Genomic DNA, 23,319 nt, shown 5'->3' on the forward strand with positions numbered 1-23,319 from the left:
TCAGTGTTAGATAGCCCATTTATTGAGGAAGGCTATAGGCTATATATGTACCACGGGCGAAGCCGGGGCGGACCGCTATCATTAATAATTAATTCCTTATAGCATAATCGTTGTAAATATAACTTGTTATTTTAATTAACACCATAAAAGTTGCATAACACATACACAGCGAACTTCTGGTGGCTTTTATAAACATTTTATTATACATAGTATAAGAGTATGATGACCACTCACGTGATGAGATGTGAAAGCGACGAGATATAGCTAGCTAAATATTATAGGATATTGCGGACATTCGAGAAACATATAATTTGCAGCGATCAATCAACTCGATTCGCTTTGAAGCTACACGAGTTCACGACTCGGGTTATTGTTACAAATGCAGTTTTCTAGTGAACTGTAATCAGGACTTCATTTAGGAAAATATCGATAATTTTACATGTTAACTGTAGTTAACTTTGCATTTTTGCAATTATCAGAGAATAACCAAGTGAAATAACTCGAAGATAATTTTCTTTGTCTCGAGATTACGTTATTAAAAAAAAAAATTAAAAAGCTATCACGCAATCTGTTTCTATTACCACATCCCACCATTACACATAACTACAGCGTTATGCAAATATGACATAATAACGGTTGATGTCCATTGTATGCCTTACTTTCTCATATGTAGTTCTATGCAGAAAGCGTGGAATTATCGTTGCATACAAAGGAGCTACCATACTAAATGCGCTCTGATTGCAGTTTATCTGCCAACAAACACAAGTACCTACCACACATACATTAGGACATCGTACTTACTACTTATACATATAGCCTTACCTACTGTGACATCTTTATGTAATACGAAACATAATTTGATTTTCATGATTGAATTCGTCTTTGTATTTGTTACACACGGAAGTCAGATTAGATGCATTTGTACTCTGAAGAGGATATTCTCTATTCGACTTTAAATTCATGTGCTTCTTACCTTAGATCTTTTGATTGGTTCATCCAGTTATTTTAATTATTTATATTACTAATTATATTATTATTAGTTCTGACAGTTAAAAGTTTCTGTTTTTTTGTTAAAAATAATAATTGTTAAATGTGCAAGTTTGATCCAATATAACATTATTTATTCTAGGTATACTGGGTGGGCCCGATCGCCGGCGGCGTGATCTCCGGTATCCTGTACAGATTCGTGCTTCGCATTGGCAAGAATGGAGATAGCGGCTCCTACGATCTATAATCTCTGCGCCCTCGAGCTCTCACTAGTGCCTTAGCCACTCTCGTGTAACTTTCAATATGCACCTTTAATAAGCATTTATCTATAGAAACAGTTTTCATACGTGGAACGTGCACATTTTTAAGCTACACAAGGGAATACAGCCAAACTATAAACTCATTGACGGCACGTGTAAACTTTATGTGGTAAAAAGTTTGTCAATGAGTTTATATTTTACATTATTTAAAAATTCTTTCCAAAGTCGATCCGAATACGAAATGTTACGTTTGTTAAGACGTTCGCGGTTAAGTTATTATATGTTTTAGTGAAGTAAGATAGGGATCATACAAAAGTATTAAGCTGAATTTATACTATGTGATTAATTTATATTAAGTTATAATGTTCAATTTATTGCATACTCAAATGTTTGATAATTGTATATATTATGAGAAATATAAGAATAACGAGAATAAATAATATCGTTACAATGTTTTGTTCACAGAAATGTATATTGCAAAATATATTATTTGCTAAATATAAATGGTTTTATTTACAAATTTTTATATTTTGTGGAAGGGAATGGGCTTTTTTTAACGAGGAGAAAATCTTCAATAGATACTCTACCTTTGGGGGGAAAGTAGAGCATGTGGGATTTCTACCCACTAAAACCTCTCGGCGACCAATCTCAAAGTAATAGCAGGGATCCTGGGATCTCATATGGAACGCACCAGGATCATCAGGATCATCAGATTAGCATGGCCCCTGCGCAAGGATGACACGCACAAATGGGCTAATCGAACTTTTGTTAGAAAAGTGCTTACTAATTTTGTAAACAATTATTATCTTAAATTTATCTACCACGTCCACAACAAGGACGCAAAAGCGCAATAACGTTTTGAATAGCCATGAAGTTCTCGTCAAAATCCAACCTAGAATTATATTAATGAACTTTTGTTGATTATGAAGGGAAAAAGCCAAAATATTTCAGAAATGATGAGGAAAAGCTCCTGAATGAAAAAGGAAGTATTTTCCACCAAAAAGTCCCAAAACGCACAACAATATCGAAATGATTTATATATAACGACGAAGGTATTGCTTCGCGAAAGAGTTACGTGAATAATAATAAAAAACGATTATCTTATTCTTCAAAATTATAGCTACCCAATATTTTTCAAGGAATTTAATACAATTCTCCTTTATTTAACGCACTAATTAAAAAAATACTATTAAAGTATTTTTTTCAAGCCCTATAAATTCTTCTCAACAAAGCTCAAAGTAGGTACATCTCGCTATGATACGATTATAGTATTATGGTACCAGTGGATACAATATTATCGAACCCATCGTTACGTTTTACGGTGAACGTCATCAATGAAATGGGTTTAACCATTAATCATATTAATATTAATGATGCGATTTATACTAAGCTCTATTACTTATATCACGAAGTCACACAAGCTTTAGGCGATTGTGCAATAGTCGTGACTACGGTAATCGCAAGTGACATATCGCCGGCAAACGCGATCCAATTTAAAATGTCTTTATGGGGTCAAGGTCATCCATCCTATGTCAGCACCATTGTTCTGATGAATGTGGGTGGTAACAACATATATGTCGCCTACGCACTGAACGATTGTGTGATAAATTAATTTAGTATTCGATTGATCTTGAAATGCAAAATTTTAAAATGCAAACATCAGTTTGAACTTAAGAGTAAATGGTATCTACAGGTTTGAAATATCTTTAATATGTATTTGTAGGTAGCTTCATTATGTTTGTATATATTTTCTATTTAAAAGTACATTCGCGATTAAGCTTATCCAACTTCAAATCTAATAGATTAGGTTCAATTCGCACAAGGGCATGACAATTATATAAAAAGTCTAGTTCAACATGTAAAAGTGACTGGACTTTTTCAGCTAACTTAATTATAAATTGAATGATGATAAAAAAAAATTACCTCTTTTGATTTGAAAAAGGATAAGAAGTGTCAACCATATTCTATGCAATCAATTGAAAAAAATAGTTGGAAGAGTCGGTAAGAATCTCGCTAGTTGCCCTTTTCTAATGATGACAAATTTATATTTTAATACATATAAAATTTAAAATATTGCTAATATGTTTACATGATATTGATTCAAAAGAAATACTGCTAAATATATGTAATCAAAGCCTGTTGCGTAATAATTTATCTATTGCAATACATATGGCGTAACATAGTCCATATTTTATCATTATTGAAGAGAAAAATCTTAGTACAGGTAAATTGAGAGGACTATATGCATTTATATATTACAAAAAACAGCGTTTGAAAAACGTCCGTAACAAAATTGCACATTTCTACCATTGCACATTTCTACAACTGCAAAATTATAATAATCGGTTATTATTAAGCTACACTTTAGAGCGATACTTTTGTAGAAGAATGTGCATCTTGGGTTTTTATAGTAATGGTTAGTGTATCATGTATTTAATGCTTTATGACTAAACGGTTCGGAATAAACGAACACAGTATTCACCAAAAATGTATATCTTTATTTACTAAATCAAAATATATGATTTCGTTTTCGCCAGAAAGGCTAGACTAATTTAGAGAAGACTTACATTGGCAGATAACCTATTTTATAATTTCCTTGTTTTACTTACCTTTCTTAATGTCCTATTTATGGAAATAGAAACATTAGTTATAATAGTTATTTAAAAGAAAACCTCGTTTAACCTGGTGAAACCGTGGGTAAAATTTAGGTACACTAAATCTCTATATATAAAAAATAATCTCTAGTGTCCTTGGTCGTGGCAACACGCATCAATGACTCGACGGATTTCGCTAATTAGTTGTCCATGTCAAGGGAAAGAAAAATTCAAGAAATTTTTGCAAAAAGAAACAAAATAAATAAATAAATTAAGAATTAAGAAAACTAAATTTATTTTAATTTTCACACATTTGGCTAACGTAACGTAACCAACTCATATATAAGATTCCAATAATACGCCTCTTAAAAAACGAGATTGAAATAAAATAAAACAGGTATAAAGCGGAAACTATTTATTAGGCAAAAAAAAACAAAAATCCAAAACGTTTATTGCATTTGAGGGTACACGAAGAATAGGAAACGTCCTTGACCTCACTACACAATTTCAACAGGCCATACAGCCGTTGTACGTGATGCAGTAAGGCGCGAAGGCCCTTCCTCAAGGCAGTTCGTTGATCACTTGCTGCAGGAAGGCATCGGGGTCTGGGATGTCGGCCAGTAGACAGGCGGCGTCACAGAACTCGCCGAAAGACGCGCAGGGCAGTAACTCGTCGGTCAGCGTGGTGACTATGCGCTCCGCCGCCTTCGCGTTCGCTTCGTCGCTCACGCGGATGTATTCCGCTAACTTCACCGGCCATTGCTCCACGTTATTTGCGGGTACGGCCTGTGTGAACATTTGTTTTGTTAATAATCATACTACTAGAGGACTACTACGGAGACCCATATCCTTTTCCTTCCCCTTCCCAGTCCTTTCCTTTATTCCTCTCGCCAATCCTTTCTTAATCCCTTCTCAATTTAAAGTCGGCAATCCATTTATAGAGGCGTAAGGTCTGTAATCGACTTTACGCCTCTACAAATGTTCATAGGCGGTGGTAGCGCTTACCATCAGGCGTCCCAACAGCTCCATTGCCGACTGTGACATAAAAAAAAAAAAAAAAAAAAAAACACCACTACTACTACTAACAGAATAGGATAAATTATTGTCGTTATTTTAGTCATTAAGTTAGAATCAATATTTTAATATAATATACTTTTAAAAACACATAGTTGACTGGCAATGAAGATTTTTAATAAAAAGTCATGATCGTTAAAGATGAACTCGAACTTCTCTATGTAATAAGTATTTTGTTTTGAAAATACTTGTAAATTCATGACAATTTTTGCACGTATTTTATTATGTACTTTATTATACCACCCACCTCGATACATTAGAAAATTACGTGTAATCCAATCATGATTTATAACAAAGAATCGTAACAAACCTTAAACATAACAGTATACAGCTGATCAACGAGCGCCACCAGCAAAGCGTACGGCTTGTAGTCAGTCCATTGCCTGAGAGCCCTTTGCTCAGACGAGAGCGCCCGCAGCTGCGGCCCGCCGGCGGCCACCGCGCGCACGTGACTCGTCACTATTAGGCGCTTTAGCATTTCGACGCGGTTCGACTTCCACCTGGGATGGAAATAAACAATTTATTATTGTGTAGGAAAAAGTGGAAAGGTCGAGCATCTTGCATATCTTCTCATTATATATACATGATATTCTATATAAGTTAATTAGGTAAATAATTAATTAAAACATAATTATGTAAATGAAAGTGACGTGTTAATTTGTGACTAAGTGCTTAATTTAAACATTATGATGATCGCAAACGATTCAATAAATATTATAATTAATAATGTTGCAAAATTTTATATAAAGTATATTTTTTTATATAATTACACATTGAAAACTCACTTGGCGTGCGGGAACATCATAAGCATGAGCGTGATGAAGTACAGCGCGCCCTCCGCCTCGTGGGCGGACTCCAGCTGCTTGGGCGGCGCCCAGCCCAGGAACGCCTCCAGGGACGCTAGCTCGCGGCCCGCCACGCGCGTGCTGGTGAACAAAACCGTTGTTAAACGCAATGATTTATAATTCGTGTGTCTTATTGCACGTTAACTATGAAACGATAATGCTTAATGTACGTCTATTATGAAAAAAAAATTTCTTTATGTGGGAGCCGAGCATGCTAGATGGTAATCAAGCGCTTCCCTATCACACATAAAAAAAGTAGTTACTTTTAACGATTCACATAATAAGAAACGACGCGTGTCACTCACGTGTTGATGACGTAGAGCGCCATGTGCACGAGCGCGGGCACCAGCTGCATGTTGGAGAGCGGGCCGCCGCCGCCCGTGTCGTCGTGGAACGTGCGCCCGCGCGCGAACCGCCACAGCAGCAGCTTCAGGTCGTGCAGCGTGCACTGGTGCCCGATGTCGCGGTGCCCGGTGCACTCCTGCGCACGCGCATACGTGTCTCGTATAGATAGGCTACACTTACTAGCATTGAAATAAAGCATTTCGCGGCGAGACGATTTTATCACATTGGCATCATCAGTGCTCTAATGAAAGAAGGGAAATATCGTGAGGAAATTGGGAGGTGCAAGAACTTGATGCTTAACGACATACGACATCCACCACTGTCTTCTGACATTGCAGATCGGCGATGTGAGGTTTGTACATTATTTATTCGCCATTTCATGTTTTTTCATGTTTTCACGCATGATGGGAACTATTCTTTTATAAGAATGTAAATTTGATAACTTTAGAAAAATGTGAACGAAAGAACTAAACGAAGATTTCCTTAGCGAAAGAAGGATATATCACCTGCAAGTAAGTAGTGTGTCTGGCGAGGCAGCTGGCGAAGGCCGACTCGGGCACGTTGGGGCCCCACAGCGGCAGCAGCCCGTTACATCGTGTGGAGGCGTTCTGCAAAGCCGCGCTCTCCCATTCATCCCTGTATAAAAATTATATATAAACATCGTTTAAAATAAACATTAATGCTCATCATATTATTATGTAGATCAAAGTCAATTACAAAATAAAATATAGTTTTAGCAATCAGGAGATGGGTCTCACTCATTCCTATTAGTTAGTGGGCCAACTAATAGGAATCAATTAATCTCAGTGTCGGTTCAACAAAAAAAAAATTGTGCATAGTCTCTTTATCAATATGGTTTATAGGCTATTTATTATAATTACGACAAAAAAGAATCGAAGCATCGATGTAAAAAAATAAATAATGTTGCAAATATGTATAGGTTAAAATTGTATGAGAACAAATGGTATTAGTAATAAACTATTAATATAGTAAATATTTAGTTATAATGTTACCTGGCCCGCTGCAACCTCACAGCGGCCATGTGACACTCCACATGCACGATGTTGTAGTGCGACACGGTTGTGTAGCCGAGCGTCTTGCGCGCGCGCAGCTCGAACTCTTCCACGGGACAGCGCTTGGTGAATGTATAGATACCTAACACCTGATGACACATTCAGTTCTTCAATAAAGAGTAACATTACGTGAATACTAGTCGTAAGTAATAACACTGCTTATGTATATAGTAAATATATAAAAATCGATCATTTGTATGTTTTGTCATGTATCAAATGGCCTATCGTTTAACAACTGCGTATGACCGAGCTGAAATTAGACGCGAGTCGATGAGTAGAACGTGAAACACCGACTGTACTATGCGCAAGATGACAGCGGTGCCGACTTAAGCCCGGCCATTACGTTGATCGGACACTGCACCTTGGTAGGTTGGTACTTGTAGCCCTCGCGGCAGATGCAGCAGACGGCGCCCGCCTCCTCGGCGAGGTCGGCCACCTGCTGCGTGAGCGAGCACTGCGCCGTCACCTGGCCGCGCTCGTTGCTGCGCATGCCGAGCGCGCCCAGCTGCCGCTCGCGCACCGCCATCGCGAGCCGTTTCTTCTCCTGCACGACAGACACGCGCATATGCGTTTATAGTGCTAATGAATTTGAATTTGACCAAAAACAAGATCATTAGTCTGGAAAAATTTATTGGAACACGAAACCAGCTCTGAAATTGTTATTCAAGATTAGAAACTAAAATGAGAGTTTCAATCAATACTACTAATATTATATATACTACTAATATAATAATAATATACTTATATGAAATCGTGCTTCGTATCCACTTTTAAGATATATATGTATGTCACTAATTCCATTTTTTGTTTATATTTTTTTAATTAAATTACCTGTCTAGTGAAATCGCGGACTTGCTGCACCTTGGCCGCGCACTGCGGTTGCGAGCGCAGCGCTTCCAGCAGGTTCTCGGCGAGCGAGCCCACGTGCTCGCCCGACGACACCTGCTCCAGCCTGTGCACTATTGGGATCACCTTCTCGCACACCAACATCTGTATAAAGAACATAAGCTAAATTAGTATCACGCAACAAATGAAAATTTACAGTACAGAAAAATATTAATGTAATTAACATGTTATTTAAATTTAAAACGTTATGGTGTGTGATTGAAAACCATTTACTGCGGCAAAAAATTATGCTTGAATAATTAATAATATTGTATTCAATGATTTTTATTGAATTTTCTTCAATGTATTTGATATGAAACAATGTATAAGAGTAAAAAATCTTGCCTGAGTAGGCTCATGGTCAGCTGCGAGTCCAGTGAGGAATCGCAATATAAACTTGAGTGCGGGTCGGCTGATGAATTCTTTCAGCTCGTCCGAGTCGGTGCACACCAGAGTTGGCTTCACGCACGGGGCATGTTTCTGTGGGAAATTTTAATGTATTAAACGACGCCTTATCGATTGCTTAGAAGTAAGGTACGAAGATTATGAGAAAAAGACAGATTAATATATAACAAGTAAACATATAAAACCACACTGTTAAAACGTGTCAAAATATTCCTTTCATTAAATAATAAACTTTTTGAGAAGTTAAACCATTAAGGAAAATGCATCAAAGAATGTGTTGAAAACTCATAAATTAAGTCACTGTTTACATCTTTATTAAGAAAGGATGACAGTTGAACAAATAAAAAAGAATTTGAATATAAATAACATATTATATTGCAACAACAAAGATAAAATGGACAGACTTTAATATTCTCTTACGACAGACATAAAACCACACCTAAAATAAATCCTATGACAAAATCCACTCACCACGATATACTCCAAAGCGTCTCGCACCACGCCCAGCGAGATCAGATAGTCCTTGAGCGTCCCACCCACGGAGTTCCTCTCAACATTGGCGCAGAGCACGCAGAACAGCTCCATGCGGAACTCCTCCTCGCTCCACTGCTCCGAGTCCAGCTTGTCGAAGTCCAGCACCGGCTTGAAGTGGTCCACCAGCATTGCCATCTTGAGGTCGTTGCCGTAGACGAGGGCAGCTAGGACGCGCATTAGATGCCCGAGCGCCACTGAGTTGTTGCGGATCGCTAAGGAATAAAAAATAATAACAGACATTGAGGAACCATACTTTATTTTAGAATATACGAAATTTCAAACGTACATATTGAATATTGCTTGATTTATATTATGTGCATATGAGAAAATTGAGTTTAGTGTTACAAGCATACTGTGGCACTTGGATGACAACGGTAGGGGGTATGGTTGTAAAATAAAGTTTGCAGATGCAAAGAAATCTCTTTTGTTTCAGGAAAATTAGGAACGAATTAATTAAGCTGATCATATTTATAGGAAACTTCACGTAATTCATTTATACAGTTATTTTGAATTACTGAAATGGGATAAGCAAACATACTGTACAAGTGAAACAACATTACCATACGAAACACACTTCTGTTGAGTGTCATCCAATAAGTAGTATAAAATATAGTGTTTCTTCTCCATACAATTCTGATATTAGAACATTGTCTGCCAATACAGTGAAACTATGTGAGTTTTCTTGGTATTATCCTTAGGCTTATAATTTACCTGTTAGTTCGGTACAGTTCAGCAGTGCTTGCACATGTTCAGGTCCGCCGAATGTGAGCGAGAATTGCAAGAACGATTCCAAGCTCTCACTTGCTGCAACTGTCAGTATCCTTTCCATAATCTGTGAAACGGTTTTACGATAATTTTCTCACAATCTGAATATTAAATACACACATATATATTAATATGATAATGCCAAATTTATTTTTATTAAGTGTTAAGGTTTTTTTGAATTGTGCATTTTTTATATTTTTAGGAGTACTTACTTCTAAAAGCTGATATACGAGATCCGCACGCGGCATGTCCTTCTCTTCAGCCGCGGCTAGTGTGAGTGCGTGTAGCAAAACGGGTAATGCGCGTGTGTTGGTACGCGTCAACACACGCACGCAGCGGCGCACGCGCACGCAAAGGCTCAGTAAGCGTAAGAGCGTCGATACGAGCGCACGTGCACCGCCCACACGCTGAATAGCGGCTAGCCGTTGGAGCATTACTTCTAGTCCACCTGTGGTTATTAATTGTAGGTACTTACAATTCTATAAACTGCATTTTTTCCTCAATTACCAAATAATTAAAAAAAGGAATTTAAAATTTGTAATAAAGAGTGGAAATGGAATGAAATTGAGAACTTTTTTTTGTTTTTTTTATTGCACAGTCGGCAATGGAGCTGGTGGGACGCCTGATGGTAAGCGCTACCACCGCCCATGAACATTTGTAGAGGCGTAAAGTCGATTACAGACCTTACGCCTCTACAAATGGATTGCCGACTTTATATTGGGAAGGGATTAAGAAAGGATTGTCGAGAGGAACTGACCGCAATCAGCAAGCACGTTGGCCATGCGATACGTCTGTTCATCATCCACCGCCTCAGCGTTGGTCTGGCTGAGGGTCTCCACGAACTCCTCCGTGGCGTCTCCGAGCAGACCTCGCATGCGGTACACCACTCGCATCGCGTCCACGCTCTCGCCAGATGTGCACCAAACCTACCGTTTACACAAATCTTAGTCACGTGATCTTAGTTATGTAGTAGCATATTTTAATAAATGTAGTGCCATGCTGATGGAGGTGTGTTGTTTTTTATAATTTTTTTTTTTATAATTAAAATATATTTTATACTAATAGCTTTACAATTTAATTGGATATTAATATACTTAATATAGTTCATCAGATTAAACGCAATTATCACGAACAATGCAAGGACATCTAGGGCACAAGATGGCCAATAACAAAGATAAGCTAATAAACACGTAAGACAAAGAACTATTATATCCCTCGGTCGCCATGACAGTCAACCAAAACGATAGACAGAACAGACACAACCACCAACCTTCTTATAAACGTCCTTGACGGGCAGATCGAGCGACATGATCTTGTTGCAGACGAGCAGCTCCATGCCGTTGTCGTCCTCGAGCAGCGCGACGAGCTCGCAGTCGGTGCATATCTTGTTCTTCACGTCGCGCATCAGCGGGCCCATGCCCGGCTCGAGAGACGAGTACGGGTTGCCGAGCATGCGACCCTGGGTTTATTACGTTGCTTTTAATTTTTACCACAGAGAAAATATAATGTTTACTATAACACTTTTATGATAGAATCAACTAAATTGGCTCAGTTGCTGTCATACATTGTATACATCATAAGGAAATTATTTAATCCTGGCCATCCTAATCCGGATAACAATAATATGAACTCATTAAATCATTGTCATGCCACTAATTTTACATGTCTCTTTAAAATCATTCAAAATCGAGAATAAACGAGTCGGTTACATACAAACATACAGGTAAAGCTAATATAGGAGTTATCATGTTAAAAAGTTAATGTTTTGGCTCGTTTAAGTCTAGTTTCACAAACATTTGTCGTTAATTTTCGTTTTTGTAAATTTATGCTGAATATAAACAGAACATGTCCAGAAGTTAACAAACTATTTTACATCAACACAATTTTTTATAATGTAATTTTAATTAAGACAACATTAAAAATAACTTATTCTCTCCTACCTCTCATTAAGAACTATTAAACCGCCATAAATATAAATATTGTGCTAAAGATAAGGACAAATTTACCTGTAAGAAGTCCTCTTGTTGCGGATCCTTTTCCAGGGTGAGGAAGAACTCCCCAACATCATTTTCCTCTGGATATATGATAGAACACAGTCGTTCAAATATGAACACCGGCGTTCGATAGTCGTGGAGAGGATACTTTTGGACTGTTTCGATGCAGACCGCCATGAAATCAGCGGTTTCTGTTTCAGTACCTGTATGAGTAAAAATACGGTGATGACTTCGGTGTTCGAAATATCAAATTATTGTCTATTAAATGTATCTTTATGTTTGTAATCTCTAATTAATTGAATGCTTGATAAAACAATGCAAGTGGATCTAAAGCTTGAGTATACATTTTTTTTTTATCAAAGCAACGCATTAGACATTATAAACATACAGGTTCAAATGTTAGTTTTTTTTAAAGAATAATAACCCTACAGTAATAAAAAATGAAACACGATCGCATGGGTATATCACCAATCCTACTAATATTATAAATGCGAAAGTTTGTGAGGATGGATGTGTGTGAATGTGTATGTTTGTTACTCTTTCATGCACGCAAAATCTACTGAACCGATTGCAATGAAATTTGGTATGTAGATAGCTGGACAACTGGAATAACACATAGACAACTTTTTATCTCGATATTCCTACTGGATACAGACTTACGCGGGTAAAACCGCGGGGCGCAGCTAGTCAAATATAATTTGCCATTTTTCAAACATCTCACAACGCTCCGTACTTGTGTGCGAATGTACTTGCGCGCGTATACGCATAATATGCGTACGTGTACGCTTGTGTTGGCTCACCGGTGGTCATCTCCTCGAGCAGCTCGAGCAGCTTCTCCTGCGTGTCATCGGTGAGGCGCGTGCGCTGCACGACGAGCCTCCGCAGCGACAGGTACCCGCCCAGGACGGCGCCCACCAGCCGCCCCTTGTAAGCACGCCGCGCGCCCCCCTCCTCGAGGAACATAGCCAGCAGCTCGGTCAGCCGCTTGAGCGCGTACCCTGTTGTGGGAAATAGCGCATGTAGCCATTTACGTAAACGAACAAAACATGTGTTGGGCATTAATAGCACATATTATGGCACTATATAAAAAATAAAAAATACACACAGGTATAAAGTAGTCTTCTTCAAACAACTAACTCTCGATTTTGAAATGGGATTTTTTTCAAGTTTCTATGATAAAAAGAGAGCGCTTGACAGGTAGACGGCACAGTGATTAAGAGTTAAGACGCCCATTGTATTATTACTCATTGCCAATTTTCTATGAATTTAATTTCATACTTTTTTTTTATTATGAAATATACTAGCGTATAGTTATTGCATCAGCGAAATTAACTACTAGCATACTGTTTTATTTTTAATCAAATCAAAATGTATAATCACCATCATTTGAATACATCTTTCGAGAATAATACACAATATCTCATCTTCCATTGTATTTCTTAGGAAAATGAGGAAATTTTTTGAAAAAAGAATTGCGCAACGGCAACTTTTATTATTTTAGCGGCAACAATTGGCGCGAGAAAATTTTATTATAAACACATTCGTCTACGCGTTATTGTAGATATATCATTTTTGGGACTGTCTAATAACCGTAGTATTGAAAATAAACTTATATTGCTGCATACTTTGATTAATATTATGAATTATGTTTGATATTTATTGTAAATTAGCTTTTGCCCGCGGCGTCACAAGCGTTAAATTCGGAGTAATTTAATAGACGTTATTATACATTATAAACTTTACTCTTCAATCGCTCTATCTATTAGAAAAAAAAAACCAACAAAATCCGATGCACAGTTTAAAAGATTTAAGCATACATATGGACATAGAGACAGAGAAAGTGACTTTGTTTTATACTATGTAGTGATGTAAAAATCAAATCAAAATAATGAATAAAAAATCAAATTAAGCGAAACAAATGGGGCTCTGTTTACAAAGCAGTAGTAATTGAAACTACGCAATTTATATATTAATAATATCGACAAAAAAAAGTAACATCATTTTTAATTTCACATTATACGTCCATTACTTTATTATTTTTCGTATATCATACCTTGAGCGAGATCCGAAGTTAGTGTTGTTTCTTCCAAACGATGCAGTTGATCAATTTCCTTGGTCATCAAATCAGCAATTTGCTGTAAAACACCACGCATAGCCAAGAACTGTTTCCATGGCGCTTCCGATGCTAGACCTATATCAATATTACAATATTAATATCCGAATCATTCGTAAAAGACTTCACAAATATACACATAAAAATGTATGTATAAAAATACGTACTTTGATATAATTGTAGGAACTGTTCACTCGCCTCGCCTACAGCCCCGACTTCAGGTAAGAAGCTTGTCAATAAAATAAGTACCTATAACAGAAAGAAACGAAAAATGTATCCATTCATAAAAATAAATTAAATATCCGAACAACACGATCATTTGAAATGTTTTAAATAATATACAGATGACATAAACCACCTGTTTGATAAAACGCCCTTTGTTAAGTCGCCTGTTGTTTGTAAATAAATAACACGCTCAGGCGTCACTTCGCAATTTTAATTTATCACTAAATATTTAGGCACAAAACTTTATTCCGATACTGAAAATAATTACACCATTGAAATGAAGCACTGAAATGAGTTTATTTCTAAAACTTTTGGATATTTAGTAATATTCCGAAAAAAAAAAACAAATCAAAGAAGTATGAATTCCACTGTCTTGATTTAAATGACTCATGACATTTAGACATAGAGTAAATTGTCTTTGACTTTTGTGACTTGTGAATGAATGAACGTTTATAAGAATGCTATACTGAACGAATGCAAGAAGCAGGTTTTTTTTTATACTTGTGTACTAATGTAAAATGTAAAGCTTAATATTATGTTGTCTGTATAGTTGAATATGTTAAGGTCGGATATGCTAAGATCGATTCATACAAAATATGTTTTCTAGATGCTATTTTATTTTATAAATCTAAGTAAATAGCAATGATAAAAATCGTGATATAATTAAGCCTATTATTAATTAACTTTGCCCGAGATCGTAGAAAACTAATAAAAACAATTAGTTTAATTAAATCTATAATAATATATTCTCAATACTTATCATTATTTGAATAACTTCAACTATTGGATAGATTATTTGAAATGTTTCGATTTCAATGAAATAATATTATATAAACGATATAATTACATTATAATTCTAGTCAGTTACTTTTTAATATTCAATGAATATATTTATTTATTAATAACATCTCTGATCATCATCATGATATCTCTGTGTGAGTAAAAATATTCTTAAGCTAGCAGTTCGCCCGTGGTACCTGACACTTAGCGAAGTTGCAGTTTTCTAATAGTGAAGAAGTTTTTAAAAATCGGTCCAGTTTGAGTTTATCCATTACAAACAAACAAACCAACAACAATACAAACTCTGCCTTTTTATAATGTTAGTGTAGAAAAATGTGGAAAAGAAAAAAAATCATAGCTCATAGATAAATGTGTTTGGCGCGAACAAAGTCGCGTGCTAGTACACGTCAGACACAAAGAAGAAAAATACGCACCGCTTTGGTCCTCTCGTACGAGTCGCACAGCGACTTGACCATCTGGCAGGCGGTGTCGCGCGCGATCCGCGAGCTCGGGTCGAACATGACGGGCCGCAGCCACCCGCCCTCGTCCAGCGACACGCGCCGCATGCCGTGCGATAGCAGCACCTGAGTTATGTGCCAATTGTTTAATTATAATATTTTATTATTTTTTTTTATGTCACCGTCGGCAATGGAGCTGATGGTAAATATCACCACCGCCCATGAACATTGTGAGTGGCGAAAGGTCGATTGCAGACATTACGCTTCTTCTTATTGGAGAGGGATTATGAAAGGTTAACGAGAGGAACAAACGGAAGGACTGGGTAGGGTTAAGAAAAGAATATGGGCCTCCAGGTCTAACAGTAGAAATATGTTATTTATTTCCTCAACATTTACAACTAATTACAAAAGTGGGCAGTAGCTTGTAAAGCAGATCACCCAGCTGAAGCGCCTAAAGTTAGCCGATTACATAGAATCGCTTAGATTTTAAGCTTAGAGGATATTTATTTTATTTCTTTATATCTAAGTCGGTGTATTGACTAATAATGATGATTGAAATATGAGGCTGGTTATGAAAATCTACAGAGTATGTTTATTTTATCTATTTATATTAATAGTGTTATATCTATTTATGTTAATTTAGATATGACGGGCCGTGGCTATCCCCCCTCATGCAGTGAGATAATGCGCATTGACGATTGGCAAATTTTGATTGGCAAATTGGCAAAAAAATTCGAAAGCACTGGATTTTAAAAATGCTTTTCGTAATTATACTGTTAAATGACTATGTCATTCATATTGAGTTATTTTTTTTTTTTTATTTAGGACTCATTGGAAAGAAATAAAAATGTACGTATTATTTACATAAAAATGTTCAATATACACAAGTATCAACAGCCTATAGATGACATCTATCTACTACATCATACATTCGCAACACGACAGCGTCGCACTCACCCGCTCCCGCCACTTGCCGACGTACTTGTGCGCGAGGTGCAGGTCGCGCGGCGGCAGCGCGCTGGCGGCGGGCGGGCGCGGCGGCCGCGCGGCGAGGCACCGCCACTCGCTGCGCGGCACGCGGCCCGCCAGCCACGCGGCCAGCTCCACCACCAGGTGCCCGCTCTGCTCGGCCAGCACCACCGGCGGTTGCTCGCTGGACTCCTGCGTAGACGACGATGTAAATTAATTAAAAAAATGATACCCCATGTAATGTCGATTAATAGTACACATATGAGATGACTAGCTTTTACCCGCAACTTCGCACACGTTACGTTCGGAGTAGTTAAACAGATGTTATTAGATGTTATTATACATATAAACTTTTTTCTTGAATCACTCTATGTTTTAAAAAACCTCTATCAAAATCCGCTGCCTACATTTGAAGATACACACATACATAGAGTATGTATGCAATGTTGGAAGCAACTTTGCTTTATACTATGTAGTGATTTCATTGAAATACTAGGAGATATATTACAGTGACAAAATAAAACCGCAAATACGAGTGCAATTAACACAATAACATTACACTTATAGTAGAAAGAATAAAATGACAACAATTCCCTATGAATACTTAAAAAGGGCTATGTATAACAACATGTGTTAAAAAACCAACTAAAAAAAAAAAGAAACAGTTGAATTGAGAATCTCGTTTTTGAGACATCGGTTGAAAATTATTTTGTGCAATAAATTAATCTGTATATATTTTTTTTCTTAATGGATTACAATGTAACCTGTACATTTAACGCATTATAAAAAGTAATCACAATACCTCAGCTTCCTTAGGCTGTTCGTCGGTAGAGGCGGTTGAGGTGGTGGAGGCGGTGGAGGCGACGGCGGGCGGCGCGGCCGGCGCGGGCGCCATCAGCTCCTGCATGTAGCGCAGCAGCGGCAGCGCCACCTGCTGCAGCGCGAACTGGTGCGCTGATGTCAATGAACACACATTTTACGTTTCCGGTTGAAATATGGAACGGCAGACACATAATAAATATATACATAGATTATTTCAACTATTTTAGATTTGTCTTTAAATCAATTTATAACTATGATTCAATATAAAATTAACTTTTACATATCATTTCAAAAAGTCTAATTTATAAAATACTTCATACTTAATGTCCTCTGTAATAAGACCTCAACTTACAGTTTGGTGAAGAGGTGTTAATACCGGGTATGTCAGCTAGGGCTTCATCCTTTAGAATAGCATTGGCGGCTGGTGGAATGCCTGCTACTTCCGTCACTTGAGGACAGCACCTGATGAATCAATTATAATAATAACGTAAATGTAAAGCCAAACCTACTAATATTATAAACGCGAAAGTTTGTAAGTATGGATGGATGGGTGTTTGTTACTCTTTCACGCAAAAACAGCTTATCATATTTGCATGAAATTTGATACACATATAGATTATAGTCTGAATTAGCACATAGACTATTCTTTACCGGATAACACGACAGTGATGCCGCGGGTTACAGCCAATATGATATTATTGATTGAAAAAAGACATTATATTTTGATCAATAACATACCAGACCCATAGCTTCACGATACACCGCAGTCTCGCTTCCCAACACTCGACGGAATCTTGCACTTTGACTAACGACCCCAAAAGCAGAACTAGAGGCCGTACCTGGACATGAAAATATTATATCGAATTAATACTTGTTTGATTTCTTCGTATTAAACTGAATTAATTTGATTGTATGCCACTCTACATCTCTTGTACACTATTTTCATGCAATACACAAGTATATTTCATATATACTTATATTTCAATTTCGTTTTTTTTTATATTTTCTCAATTCATTAATATGCAAAAAATAGTTTTCATCCAAAAAAGCTAATAATCGAACCACGTCAAAACCAGATCATTGTATATGAATAATATTGATCTAGATACTATGGGATTTTTGGAACAGAACTACACTCCAGACAAATCTATGTATAGTCTATAACCTCACACCAGATAACTCACAGAATTATTATGGTCCTGCGAGGCGGCATGGCCCATCAGCGAGAGCGTAATGCGTTGAGTCAGCAGCTTGCACAGCTGCTCCGTGGCCGGCAGGTTGTCGCGCGTCACCAGGCATATTAGAGCACGCACTTCCTCTTGGCTCTGTGTTCGTGATGGAAAAAAATGCATTTTCTTACACATTAATATTTCTTGATACAATACCCATTTCATTTTCTTGTGATTGATTTACTTACAATACCCATTTATCAGTTGTGTGTATATTATTATGACTTTATGGAACAATGTAATTGTAGTAAGGAAAATAACTATTATTTCATTTTTAAATAACTTTTGTTTAAAACTGTCACATTCTAGTGAGCGTTATATATGTAATGGCGAATCGTAAAAAATAGCTCTTTCTTTAAGACATTATACAAATATTTATATTTCATACTTACTTAATAGTTACTCAATGTTCATATATCTTGTCTATATAAAGACTATATAACTTTCCACTAACTCTACTATTTAAACCACACATACTGATTATGTGCACCATACACTTTTCACTAGAATCATAATTACACAATCTAAGGTCGAGTGCGCACCTGCGGCGTGCCCCTGTGCAGGTTGTGGTGCACCAGCTCGTGCACGAGCCCCGCGTCGCACAGCGTGGCGCGGTGCGCGCGCTGCGAGGCGAGTGCGCGCAGCAGCGTGAGGCAGTGCTCCGCCGTTGCTAGCGAGCAGCCGTAGCACGATCCGCCGCTTTCTGGCGAGTGTGTGCAATACGCTTTACAATGACGTAACAAACAGCTTCAAAACAAAAGCAATTTTAATCTCAATTTCAATTTAATTTATATATGTATGTATTAACAATTAGGTTGATTACGATGGTTCTTAACTTAAATAGAAAGGAGCATTGACATGAGAGATATATAAGAAATGTATTATTCGTAAAGGGCGCTGTTTGATAATTTAATTATAAGTAGTAGTAGTAAGATTAATAGTTTATTGTTAATTAATAATAAAGAATAGTATAGATTATAATACATAGACTAATTATATAATATATTATATAGATTAATAATAAAGAATCACACCTTTAGTAAGATCGCCATCATAGTTCTGCATGATCATAGTATACACCGGTAGCGTTTCTCCACTTTGCTGTTCACTTTGAGCTTTGTCATATGCAACTAATTCTTTCCTAGAAAAAAAAAATTAAGACAGATATATGTTATAATTGCTTTAAATTGTCATATTTAGTATAAAAATATTGATTATTACGAAAAAACTAAGCTAATTTCAAATTATCGGAACAAGCTTAAATTTAAAACCATAAAAATCGGTCTCCCATGATGACCCCGTAAAAAGTTATGAGGCAACAACAAACAAAAAAATAGTCATATTGCTCATTGCCTCCTTTTTTTGAAATAATTGATTAAAATCTTATTAAGAAAGCAGCAAATTAAACAGAATTTTTTCAGTATTAAAAATGGATAAAATTCATCACTTATGTAGTTTGTCTCCACATCATTTAGATATGACATAAAATACATGAATTCACATAACATGTCTACGGTTCCGAACAACAGGCATTTCGAACGAGTCACGTCTGCGATTAGTCGTCCAATCGTCGCCAATTACCTGCACGCGAGCACCTTCTGTATGATCTTGGACAGATCCTCGAAGTGGCCCTTGCTCTCGACGCAGTACTTGTGCGCGAGCGTCTGTATCACGCGGTTGATCTGCGCGCCGCCGAACGCCGCGCTCGTCGTGTTGCTGTTCTCGTCCGGCCGCCCGTCCACGCGGTGCTCGCTGATCTTGTGCACGAGCGACTGTTGCCGAAGCGTTTATGGGATAGGTCATATACTTTGTAGGGAATTCTTCGTAGTACGCGACCGGTAGGAGTATAGTGTTAAGTTGTGAGAAGATACGGCATATACGTGGATAATGTACTGAGAGAGGAGACTTATTTTGAACTATTATTTTCACCAATAACTAAACAAACAATAACTGAATTCAGCTGAATACATTGAAAAATTCTGTTATATTGAAACATAGCAAACTGTCTATAAAAATAACAATGAGACAAATAATCATTTTTTTAAATAACAAAAAGTATTAAAATCTTGCTACTTCACATAAAGACACTTATAATATGTACCTCGAGTATCGGCTTATTAGCAATAAGCTGGCGATACACACGGTCCGCCTTATCCAACAGCGCGCCAATGGTCTGCACCATCTTCTTGCGCTCCTCGTCGTTCTCTATAACGTCGACGGCGCAGCACGGCCGCGCGATCAGTGTGTAGTCGAACTTCGCGTACTTGCAGAAGCCGCACGCGTGGCACAGGAACGGATCCTTCTCGTCGTAGTTTATTGCGCTGTTACATAAATGGTGCAAAAAATTTGTATTTAGTTTGAGATGGATTTGATGGATTTTTCACAGCTTTTTTTATGATGAAAAAAAAATTAATACAGCATGCTTCATTGTTAAAGGTTAGTTGGACAGAGAAAAATTTGGGAACTTGGACATGTTATGTTCGTGAGCTTATTTCCTCGTAATATATGAATAACCGTGATTAGATAGATAATATTATTTAACGAGATAGATACATACCGGCACTTGTGACATTGGAAGACATTTTCACCGCAATTTGCGCATACACCAGGATTGGCTGGTACTGATTGCGAACAACGAGGGCATTGTAGAGATTCTCCTATACACATAATTAATAATTGATTATTTTTATTAATAATTATTTTTAATAAAAAAAATATTATTTTTATTTAAAAAGAAATATTATTTTTATTTAAACATATAGAAAAAAAAGTTTTGTAGGTATAATGTGCTTATAATTTCTTACCGGTTGCTTGTTGATTTTCATAAAATTCCGCATATTCCATCATAAGATTGCAGGCTACGATGGGCAATGGGAAGTCCACGCGAACTTCGGTCTGTCCAGACTGCAACTGTACGCGTTTCGCTTTATGCCACATACCTGAGAAAATAAAAAGAAATTATACATACAACTCTATAGTTAAAATTGCTAAATTTACGGAAAATCTGCTATTTTTTAATTGATAAAGTCAAAAAAGGTCTACACTCACCGGGTTTATTCTTAAGCTCCTGCACGGCTTGCACAGTCCTATTGTTATAATAGAAGTTGATGGTGCGCACCATCTTACTGCGTTTTATGTCTCCGATACGCAAACTGATGCGACTGATCATGTGACTGTTCACCAGCTTCACGATCTGAGTAGTCGTTGTGAACTTCGAGTCGATCTGCGGACAGTTGTTGCGATTAGTTCTTATATATCGGTGATATTAGTATAGTAGTCGTGTTTAACGTTTTTTTTTTAATCGTGTAGGATTTTTTTTTGTGTTTGTAAAAGTCGAAAGAAGGGGCACGCACTTCTCATAATTTTAGTAATAGAAACAAATATTATGGACGGACTTACGAACCATGAGTATGAAAGTTTTGAGTATTTATCCTTCGAGGTATATAGATACAAAGTTACAATCTAACAAAGCCATTAATTAAATTAAACAAAAAATAATTAGTTGCTATTTACACAACAAAAAAAACAAGTGCTTCCATAACAAAATCCTTGAATAAACTTACCCAAAAAAAAAAAAGAAAATTTCTCTATTTTGAAATAATAAAAAATAAACTACAATTGCAACAAGAAATCACTACGCGTACTACGAATACATATAAGCATTAATTTCTACACAAAACAATTACAGCAACTACAAACTACAGCAACGCGTGCGCAACAAAACATGACCAACCTTAATAGTGGGCAGCTTGATAGTTGCCATGGGCACTTCCGGGTTATTGCATACAAGACAAGGCTCAGACTCTAGGTAGTGTCCGTCTAGCTCCACGTAAGCGCCCAAAGCCGCGTATAGGGCTGAGTTACCGTGCGATGATAGGAGGCGATTCTGATTGCGGAGCAGGTCTACCGCACTGCTTATGTAATTCTGTGAATAATGTTTAGATTGTTGCATAATTTTTTTTTTTTAATAAAAGCAACTTAATTTTCAATTTTGTAACATTCAATTGCTTTTGGAAAGCATACCTCACTGTCAATGTTAGGAGTTTTAAGCGTAAAGTATCCCAACAAATCAACAAATTGTGCAGCCTTGCGTCCATATTGCGGCAATGTGGGCCAAATTCCCCACAGCAACGACACTAGTGATGCTTGGTCCGATTGTGGAGAATTGCTAAAATATAAGTAAAAATCTTCATTAACACAGACAAGAAAGAAATATAAATATACAGTGTGCGAGATTAAAAAGTCAAATTACTTGTAAATAGCCAATAGTAAGGCGTGTGCTTGCCAGCGAACAGCAGTCGAGTTGGTTTCGAGCAGGAATGCCTTGACGAATAACTTGAGCTCATCTTGAGAGACCTATAATATGAGATTATTTTCAATAATATGATCAGTTTATATGTCAAATTAGATATGTGTGTAATATTAATAATTACCTGTTTCAATATTTGCTGAACAAGTTGGGGGACCCGTTGCTCTTGGAATTTAGATCCATCAGAAACGAACGCGTCGCTGTCAGCGCTGCGTTCACGTTCAGGCCAATCAGCCGAGGTCTATAATGTTAAAAAATATTTTTAATGTCAACCATTTAAAATGAACTGACATTATTCAGAAATAGAAATATTTTATTTATAAGGGTACTATTTATTCTTCTGCTAAATAAATAGGTTTTAGGATATTTTCTGCCCGTCCCTTACTATAAAATGCAGCTGATTTAACTGTTGACCAAAAAGCGCAAACCTTATTTTCCTGTTTGTGCGCATGCGCAGGCGGCGGCGCGCAGAGCGCGGCCTGCAGCAGCTGCAGCACGGTGGGCGCCACGTGCGGGTGCACGCGCCGAGCCACGCTCACCAGCCAGCCGAGCGTCTCGCGCCGCTCCGTGCAACACGTGTGCTGCCAGTTGCCAGTGCGCGCGCCCACTATCTCCGCACACGCCTGACGAACATTAGTCATACGTCTTAAGTA

The 23,319-nt window shown here is 37.2% G+C and overlaps 2 protein-coding genes across 12 annotated transcripts in view; one reads left to right on the forward strand and one right to left on the reverse strand.

Moving 5' to 3' along the window:
* Window positions 1-1,741, forward strand: part of LOC119830129 (aquaporin AQPAe.a) — a 51,285-nt gene extending 49,544 nt beyond the window's left edge. For all 3 annotated transcript variants that reach the window (XM_038352997.1, XM_038352999.1, XM_038352998.1), the window contains one exon: window positions 1,130-1,741. In XM_038352997.1, coding sequence (XP_038208925.1) covers window positions 1,130-1,234 — 105 coding nt within the window. In that variant the 3' untranslated portion in view covers window positions 1,235-1,741. The remainder of the gene's footprint in view (window positions 1-1,129) is intronic.
* A 2,500-nt stretch (window positions 1,742-4,241) lies between these two features.
* Window positions 4,242-23,319, reverse strand: part of LOC119830218 (E3 ubiquitin-protein ligase UBR4) — a 51,632-nt gene continuing 32,554 nt past the window's right edge. For 8 of the 9 annotated variants that reach the window (XM_038353141.1, XM_038353140.1, XM_038353146.1 and 5 more), the window contains 36 exons: window positions 23,095-23,289; window positions 22,791-22,907; window positions 22,610-22,713; window positions 22,381-22,525; window positions 22,091-22,282; window positions 21,406-21,580; window positions 21,162-21,296; window positions 20,915-21,014; window positions 20,459-20,678; window positions 19,939-20,129; window positions 19,392-19,498; window positions 18,900-19,060; window positions 18,313-18,453; window positions 17,867-17,967; window positions 17,481-17,590; window positions 17,109-17,260; window positions 16,295-16,498; window positions 15,314-15,463; window positions 14,042-14,123; window positions 13,815-13,952; window positions 12,562-12,759; window positions 11,774-11,964; window positions 11,038-11,226; window positions 10,525-10,693; window positions 9,980-10,215; window positions 9,714-9,834; window positions 8,940-9,214; window positions 8,409-8,543; window positions 8,010-8,168; window positions 7,540-7,722; window positions 7,119-7,267; window positions 6,612-6,741; window positions 6,066-6,241; window positions 5,701-5,841; window positions 5,226-5,415; window positions 4,242-4,627 (listed from right to left, as the gene is read on the reverse strand). In XM_038353141.1, coding sequence (XP_038209069.1) covers window positions 4,403-4,627; window positions 5,226-5,415; window positions 5,701-5,841; window positions 6,066-6,241; window positions 6,612-6,741; window positions 7,119-7,267; window positions 7,540-7,722; window positions 8,010-8,168; window positions 8,409-8,543; window positions 8,940-9,214; window positions 9,714-9,834; window positions 9,980-10,215; window positions 10,525-10,693; window positions 11,038-11,226; window positions 11,774-11,964; window positions 12,562-12,759; window positions 13,815-13,952; window positions 14,042-14,123; window positions 15,314-15,463; window positions 16,295-16,498; window positions 17,109-17,260; window positions 17,481-17,590; window positions 17,867-17,967; window positions 18,313-18,453; window positions 18,900-19,060; window positions 19,392-19,498; window positions 19,939-20,129; window positions 20,459-20,678; window positions 20,915-21,014; window positions 21,162-21,296; window positions 21,406-21,580; window positions 22,091-22,282; window positions 22,381-22,525; window positions 22,610-22,713; window positions 22,791-22,907; window positions 23,095-23,289 — 5,787 coding nt within the window. In that variant the 3' untranslated portion in view covers window positions 4,242-4,402. The remainder of the gene's footprint in view (window positions 4,628-5,225; window positions 5,416-5,700; window positions 5,842-6,065; window positions 6,242-6,611; window positions 6,742-7,118; window positions 7,268-7,539; window positions 7,723-8,009; window positions 8,169-8,408; window positions 8,544-8,939; window positions 9,215-9,713; window positions 9,835-9,979; window positions 10,216-10,524; window positions 10,694-11,037; window positions 11,227-11,773; window positions 11,965-12,561; window positions 12,760-13,814; window positions 13,953-14,041; window positions 14,124-15,313; window positions 15,464-16,294; window positions 16,499-17,108; window positions 17,261-17,480; window positions 17,591-17,866; window positions 17,968-18,312; window positions 18,454-18,899; window positions 19,061-19,391; window positions 19,499-19,938; window positions 20,130-20,458; window positions 20,679-20,914; window positions 21,015-21,161; window positions 21,297-21,405; window positions 21,581-22,090; window positions 22,283-22,380; window positions 22,526-22,609; window positions 22,714-22,790; window positions 22,908-23,094; window positions 23,290-23,319) is intronic. The other variant, XM_038353145.1, reaches the window with a different exon arrangement.

Source organism: Zerene cesonia, chromosome 11 (genome assembly GCF_012273895.1).
Source record: "Zerene cesonia ecotype Mississippi chromosome 11, Zerene_cesonia_1.1, whole genome shotgun sequence".
Taxonomy (NCBI): domain Eukaryota; kingdom Metazoa; phylum Arthropoda; class Insecta; order Lepidoptera; family Pieridae; genus Zerene; species Zerene cesonia.